This window comes from Herpailurus yagouaroundi, unplaced genomic scaffold (assembly GCF_014898765.1).
Source record: "Herpailurus yagouaroundi ecotype Mexico unplaced genomic scaffold, PumYag 188, whole genome shotgun sequence".
Classification (NCBI taxonomy): Eukaryota; Metazoa; Chordata; class Mammalia; order Carnivora; family Felidae; genus Herpailurus; species Herpailurus yagouaroundi.
Genome location: NW_024412419.1, coordinates 36657058 through 36665184, shown reverse-complemented (window position 1 = coordinate 36665184; position 8127 = coordinate 36657058). Strand labels below are relative to the sequence as shown.

At 45.7% G+C, this 8127-nt stretch overlaps 1 protein-coding gene across 1 annotated transcript in view; it reads right to left on the bottom strand.

Moving 5' to 3' along the window:
* The window catches only part of ACOXL (acyl-CoA oxidase like), a 347249-nt gene extending 339620 nt beyond the window's left edge, over positions 1 to 7629 (bottom strand). Inside the window, 1 exon segment of the mRNA XM_040496721.1 lies at positions 6872 to 7629. Coding sequence (XP_040352655.1) covers positions 6872 to 7146 — 275 coding nt within the window. The 5' untranslated portion in view covers positions 7147 to 7629.
* Between the last annotated feature and the right edge of the window lie 498 nt (positions 7630 to 8127).

The window sequence follows — 8127 nt, the reverse complement described above, 5'->3', positions numbered from 1 at the left end:
GAGATGTATTTTTAAAAAACACATTTAAAAAATATTTTAGGGGTGCCTGGGTGGCTCAGTTGGTTGAGCGTCCGACTCTTGATTTTGGCTCAGGCCATCATCTCATGGTCCGTGAGTTCAAGCCCCACACTGGGCTCCATGCTGACAGTTTGGAACTTGCTTGGGATTCCCCCCCCCCCGTCTCTCTGCCCCTCCCCTGTGCTCTCTTTCTCTCAAAAAACAAAACAAAACAAAACAAAAGAAACGGGGGGGAAGGAGGCAAAGATAAAAGGTTTCTCTAAATGTGTATTAATTTTTTAAATTGTGCACTTAAAATGACCACCAGATGGCGATTGCTCTTCATTTGAACTGACACCAGGAGGCATTTAGGCAAGAAAGAAATTAAAGCAGGATGAAGTCTTGGAAACTGCCTGAAACCTTGAGTAACTGACTATCTTAATAAAAATACCTAGATTCCTAACACTTTTCAATAAAAAAAAGTAACCACCTCGGCAATGGAAAAAAACAGGATTTTAAGAATACCGCCCACCCTGAAACTCTCCAGATTCCTACACAACATGAATAACTGTGCGTTTTCAGTCTTTAAATATCAATCTCCACACCTAACAATTTTCATAGGCCACACCTCAGATGCTCTTTGTAGAACAATGGGGCATAAATCACCCACCAGAATTATTTTTCGGTATTTCAACATACATAATTTCTCTGTCGTCTTCAATCCATAAGATACGAAGATACGGCAAATATTATTCTCCATGCCTCAGACTGCGGACAGAGGCCCTGTGGAATTAAGAGCCTTGGCAGGCCCTGTGGATGGTGTGGGTGTCAGGATTAGGAGCCGTGGGACACCATGAGGACAGCTGTGGGGGTACACAGAGGGCCCAGCTCTGCCCCTGGCAGTTCCACCATCACCTGACTTATCTACTGGTGTTCTGTGTAGGATTTCGCTTGGAAGGAAGACGGTGCCATTACTAAGAACAAGCTTGAAAACCTCTGCCCCAGCATGTGCCACCAGCAAGAACTGAAACGAGGTACTAATGTCATCTTCCCTCGGAGAGGCGGGGGGTTTAGACACCCAGCAGAAGTCAGATACCTGTCTAGGAAGTCTCACGTGTGCAATCAAGAGCAAACTACAAGGTACAAAGTAAATAAATAAATACAGAAATAAGCATTAACGCCTATTAGAATGGCTAAAATAAATAACACTGACTGTATTGAGTGTTGAGGAGGATGTCGAGCATCTGGACCTCTCCTTTGCTGACGGTGGGAATAAGAAATGGTACAGCCGCTCTGGAAGAGGCTGACGGTGTCTTATGAAGTTAAATGGAACTCAGCAATCCCATAGCAGGTATTTACCCAAGAGAAATGAAATCCGTTGTTTACACGAACACTTATACACGAATGTTCGCAGCCACTTGCCGAATGCCCCAAACTAGAAACAGTCCAAATGTCCCCCAAGGGGGGACTAAAGTGTGGTACATCTGTACAATGTGGTATTGAGCAAAAAAAGGAGTGAACCACTGGTACACGCGACAACTTGAATGGATCTCAAAGGCATTGTGTCGAGTGAAAAAAAAAAAAGTCACGTACTATAGGATTCCAATTTTATAACATTCACAAAAGGACAAATTATAGTGCTGAAGAATAGATTGGTGGCTGTCAGGGGAGAGAGTTACAGGGAGAATCTGACTCTAGAGGAGAAACGGGGGGGGGGGGCGCCTGGGTGGCTCAGTCGGTTGAACACCTGACTTCGACTCAGGTTGTGACCTTGAGGGGTTTGTGGGTGTGAGCCCCACGTCGGGCTTGCTGCTGTCAGTGAGGAGCCCACTTCGGATTCTCTGTTCCCTTCTCTCTCTGCCCCGCCCCCACTTGTGTTCTCTCTCTCTCTTTCTCTCTCAAAAATAAACATTTTTTTTTTTTAATTAAAGGAGGGATGCCTGGGTGGCTTAGTTGGTTAAGCATCCAACTGTTGGTTTGGGCTCAGGTCATGATCTCACGGTTCGTGGGACGGAGCCCCAGGTCGGGCTCTGCACTGAAAGCGTGGAACCTGCTTGGGATTGTCTCTCTCCCTCTCTCTCTCTGCCCTTCCTCTGCTCATGCTCTTTCTCTCTCAAAATAAATAAATAAACATTCTTTTATTTTTTTTTTCAACGTTTATTTATTTTTGGGACAGAGAGAGACAGAGCATGAACGGGGGAGGGACAGAGAGAGAGGGAGACACAGAATCGGAAACAGGCTCCAGGCTCTGAGCCATCAGCCCAGAGCCTGACGCGGGGCTCGAACTCACGGACCGCGAGATCGTGACCCGGCTGAAGTCGGACGCTTAACCGACTGCGCCACCCAGGCGCCCCAAACATTCTTTTAAAGAAGAAAAATTATGGGGGCGCCTGGGTGGCTCAGTCGGTTGAGTGTCTGACTTCAGCCCAGGTCATGATCTCACGGTTCGTGAGTTTGAGCCCCGTGTCGGGCTCTGTGCTGACAGCTCAGAGCCTGGAGCCTGCTTCCGATTCTGTGTCTCCCTCTCCCTCTCTGTCCCTCTCCCCATCAGGCTCTGTCTCTTTCTCTCAAAAATAAATAAACGTTAAAAAAAATTTTTTTAAGAAAAAAAAGAAAAATTACAAAAGAAGATGGACAAATTATAAAAGAAGATATACAAATGGCCAATAAGCACACGAGAAAGTGCTCAACAACACTGGTCACCACGGAAATGGAAATTAAAACCGTAATGAGATACCACTATACATCCGCCTGAATGGCTAGAAAAAAATAATAATAAAGCAAAATAAAATGCTAACAAGGATGTGGGGCCACTGAACTCATACTTTGTTGTGAAGATATATAATGACACAATCATTTTGGGAAAAGGCCTGTTAACCTCTCATAAAATTAAACATGTATCTACCCTATGGCTTAACAATTACACTCCTGGATATTTACCCAAAAGAAACAAAATGCTCACAAAATTCTTGTAGAAGAACGTTCAGATCAGCTTTATTCATAACAGCCCCAAACTGGAAACAGCCCAAGTATCCATCACTAAGAGAACAGAGAAATAAACTGTGATTTATTATAAACTGTAATTTATTATATAAACTGTGATCCCATGGAATGGGATACTGCTTAGCAATAAAAATATACTACTGATACACATGCATGACGTGTATTAACCTAGAAAACATTATGCTGAGCCCTCTCGAATCACTTGTTCTGCAGGAAGCCAGCTGCCATGATGTGAGGACACTCAAGTCGCTTTATGGAGAGTCCCACACGGGGAGAAATTGAGGCCTCCTGCCAACAGTCATGTGGGTGGACCATCTTGAGAGTGGATCTTCCAGCCCCAGTCAAACCTTCATAGGACTTCAGACCTGAAGTCCTACGTGCAACCTCATGACAGACCCAGAGCCACCCAGCTAAGACGCTCTGAAATCCCCACCCACAGGAACCAGGTGAGATAATACATATTACCTTTTATGATGCTAAGTTTTGAGGTCATTTGTGACATATCAATAGATAAATAATACACATGGCATTGTCATACACACACACACACACACACACACACAACTGATGGGCAGGAACTAATATCTTATTTTTAAAACACTTTAACAATATGTAATACACCAAGAATAAGACATGAGTCATAAAATGATAGCCTAATGAATTATCGCAAAGAAAACGCACCTATATAATCCTCATCCGCGTCAAAGAAAATCACACTATGTCACCAGCACACAGAATCTCGTCTCAGTCATTACTCCCTCTCTCCTGCCCACTGCTAGCTGCGCTCTTGACCTGTAACTCCATCAATTATTTTTGACTGCTTCTGAATATTACAGAAATGAGATTAGACTCTATGTATTCTTTTGTGTCTCATTTCTTTTGCTCCACATGGCTAGTGAGATTTATCTTTGGTATCTACCGCAGCTGCGGCTCATTCATTTTCACTGCTGCACAGGATTACGTTGAATTAATATACCACCAAAAATATGCTGAGTGAACATATCGTGTGACTCCACTTACATTAAACTCTAAAACAGACAAAATTAAAATATAGTAGGGGCGGGGGGATCCACAACAGTGGTTACCTCTGGGAAGATAAAAGCAAGGATTGAGTGGAAAGGGCATGAGGGAACTTTCTGGGGTGATAGTAATGTTCAATATTTTGATAGAGGTTTGAGTTACATAGGCGTATGCAGGTGTCGAAACTCTGCGAGTGGACATTTAAGATTTTTGCATTGCATTGCATTTTAAGCAAAACACGACAAAACAAACACCTGAACACATTTTGAAGTCTCGTTCATGATATGCACACTGAATTATCTGGGGGGAGGGGGGACTTTGAAATGCATCCCAAGAGTGAATTATGGTGGATAGAGGGAGGTATAAATGAACAAACATGTAATATAGCAAATACAATAATATGTTCATGGTAGGATCTAGGTGGTGAGTATATGGAACTCAGTGTTAAAGTCTTTCAATTCCGTTATATGTTTAAATTTTTTAAATATAAAACTGGAAGAAAGTAGATGACCGGAAAGGGGAATTATGGTAGGGCATCATTTCCTTATGTAAAAATGAGACCTTCAAGGACAGATCTTGGTTTCTAAAAACTATTCTCAAATAAAAGGAACACGGGCTCACTGGAGAAACGGGCAGAGAAAATACAAGATGAGCCCGGAACATCTTGCGGTATTAGAAAGTAAAGAAGTCCTTCAAAAAAAAGTCCCCAAGGATGGAGGCGTGTCAAGGGGACACAGGAGACGACTGAAAGAGCCCCCTGGGATCAACGCTGGAACGATGAGAACAACAAAATGAATGACGTCCTACTGGACTGTGACACAGTCATAAAATAAATCTGCAGGAATCCATACTGATACAAATAGTTAAAATAAATAAATACATAGGGAAAAGAGATGAATAGCCTGAAATAATTTGTGTAGCTACCTCCCCCTCTAGCAGGTGGGGCTTCACCTGTCTCCACACCACTACTACTGTCCCATGAGCGTCGGCTGTGCTTAACGACCTGCTTGCAGAGGGGAACTGTCATTTTACAATGAAAAGATCTGATAAACACTACCCCGCCCGGGGTTTCAAGGTTAACGTCGCCACTGATGTTGATAGTATGTACCCCCTGTTATGACTGACGAGAAGGGTACTTGCCCTCATACTCTTCCCAAAAGCCCATAACCTCCATCTAGACATGAGAAAAACATCAGACAGACCAAACTGAGGGTATTCAACACAATACACGACCAAAGCTTTTCAAAAGTGTCGAGGTCAAGAAAAGCACAGGAAGACTGAGGATCTGTCACAGGTCAGAGGACCTTAAAGAGACATGACCACAAAACATAATGTGGCATCTTGGATGGGAGCCTGGAACGGAAATAAGACACTGGTGGAAAAAGTGAGAAAATTCTAATGCAGTCTAGAATTTAGGTAATAGTAATGAACCAGTGCTGCTTTCTTCGTTTTGACAAACGTACCGTGGTTGTGTCAGATGTTGACAACAGTGGAAACTTGCTGAGGGGTATACGGGAAGTCTATTTTCTTCACAATTTTTCTAAAAATTGAAAATTATTCCAAAATTAAGTCCATTTTGAAAAGAGACAAGAAACAAGGCGACAATAACAACAACAAAAAAGATCTTTGTGCATTTTTTGAAAAACCTTGTAAAAACCCAACAAACCGAAAACCGCTTTAAAAAAGCAGTTGTGTGTTATTTTTTTCCTCTCAAAATCTAAATCAAAAATCAGTTTTAGGGCAATGGAAAGCACATTTTCAGATACCAAGCGTGAATGCCCTCCTGACAAGAAATATCCTTGGTGCCGAGCCTTATCTGGGCGGCACCCACGTTCTGGAGTGAATACTGACAAGAACTTGGAAATCAACTCTGGTGCCTCTGCTTCGCTAGCCTGTTCTTTTGTCCTGGTCCCTTTTATCATTTTGCTTCGGGAGACATCTCCAGCTTGGCTCAGGCTAAACTCCCTCGGTCACTCTCTTCTCGTTGAAAATGGCAAAAATCAAAACGCTCCGTCTCCCTTAAGAAATGAGGCGGGACCCACTGCCAGGCCTTCGCACAAATGAAAGGCAGCAGTGAAGAACAGACCCCCAGAAGCAGCGAGAAGAGAAACCCTCAGTCTTCCAGTAAGTGCCACAGCTGCCTCACAACTTGACCTTCCACCTTCCAGAGCCTCCACCCACCCCCGTGAGCCCTCGCACAGCCTGGATGACCTGACCCTGAATGGAAACAGAAACCGTTAAATCATCCTGTGGTAAGTGTCAAAGACTAAGGCCCTGAACCAACAAGGGTGACAGAAAACGCTACGGGAAGGGTTTTCTAAGCACTGCGGTTTAATTGTTGCTGTGGGGTTCGCTCAACCACAGAGAAGTACACTTGCTCAGTGGCAAACTCCACGAAAGTAGCAGAAAGAAGGCAGGGAGAGAGAGAGAAAGGAGGGAAGGGGGAGAAAAGATCCTCCCGGCCAGAGACAAAAATGTGACGGGAATCCCAGACGGGAGGCATTGCCAATCCACATTCCCGCATCCTTGGCCTGCCGGCCAGTGACTGCAGGGGGAAGAGATGCTCCCTCTCCATCCTTCCCTTCGGTCTTCCTTCCCGCGCTTTCGGTAAGCGTCTGCACCACACCAAACACGGGGCACTCAGAACGGATCCGGCCTGTTCCTACCCTCAAGGAGCTCAGCCTCTAGACTGGAAGACACCGGAGGAGAAGGAGGGTCCCCAAACAGCGTGACACTGAGAGAGCTTTCACACATTATCATTAAGACCTCCGGTGGCCAGAGAGCCGTTCCTGCCTCCCCAGGGACGGCAGGGTTGTTTTCTGCGGTAGAAAGCTTTCGGTTTAGCATTTACCTTTCCTTGGTTCTGTCAGGACGGGCTGCCGGGGCAGTGAGAAGGCAGGGGAGCAACAACCGGGTCTCTCTGCAGGATCCGCTGAGAAGTGGGGTGTGTGTGGGCTGAGAGAGGAAGTCCCCAGGAGGGAGGGAGCAGGAAGGGGACGTAAGGAGGAAAGGGTCGGAAGGGAGCAGGAAGGAAGTGAAAGGAGATATATGACCAAATGAGCGGAAGACAGGAACAGGTACAACCACCCAAGACAAAAGATAGGAACTTTCAACAAACTCAGACATGCTCCCTCACTAGGTAAAGGTATGCGTGCCAGAGACTGCTGCTGCCTCGACCTTGCCCACCAGGACTCTGAGGGTGCCACACCAGCTCAGCCCGAGGAGTGGCTCCTCATAGCTCCAGGCTATCATTGTGATCCCAGCCTCCAGGACGGCATCTGGCTTAGAAAGGGGACTTGAAATCTAAAACAAAGAGGATTATTTTGGGGGGTGCGAATAAGAGGTGCTGAGGCTGAAGTGACACAAGAGAGGTTGGTTGAGAAAACAGAAATGGGCGGGCAGCACCACTTACTAAGTGTATTGGAGGATGGCTAGATCTGTGGTCGACAGGCATAAGCAGGCCTTGACGCCCTCCTAGGGCTGTGCCCTGCCCATGGAATGGTGGAGTCTGCTAGCTTGTTGGGCTTTGTGCTTCCAGCTGTGGTGACACTGTTGGTCACACAAAGGACGCTTTTGGTTGAACGTTATGGTACACGTGGTCTGCAGGGGCCAAAGTGGAAACCCCTCGTCTTCAACAACAACCCGTTCGACAGCTATGTAGGAATCACCCTCAGTGGGTTAAGCAACATGAACAGGAGCCAGGGTCCCCTGCTGAACCTTGAGAGCCACCTATCCACCTACCTGTCCATTTACAAGTAAAGGGAAACGGGGCCCCCCCCCCCCCCCGGGTGGCTCAGCCAGTTAAGCATCTGACTTTGGCTCAGGTCATGATCTCGCAGTTCACGAGTCCGAGCCCCATGTTGGGCTCTGTGCTGACAGCTCAGAGCCTGGAGCCTGCTTTGGATTCTGTGTCTCCCTCTCTCTCTGCCTCTCCCCCCTTCTGTGCGTGCTCTCTCTCTCTCTCTCAAAAATAAAATAAAAACAGACAAATTTTTTTTTAAAAAAAGCAAGTAAATGGGAACTGGAAAGATGGACATGGAAATGCCCTTGGGGGCTAATTACAACCCAGACTTCAAGGCCTGAGATCCTTCAAGGGTCAAGAAGAGG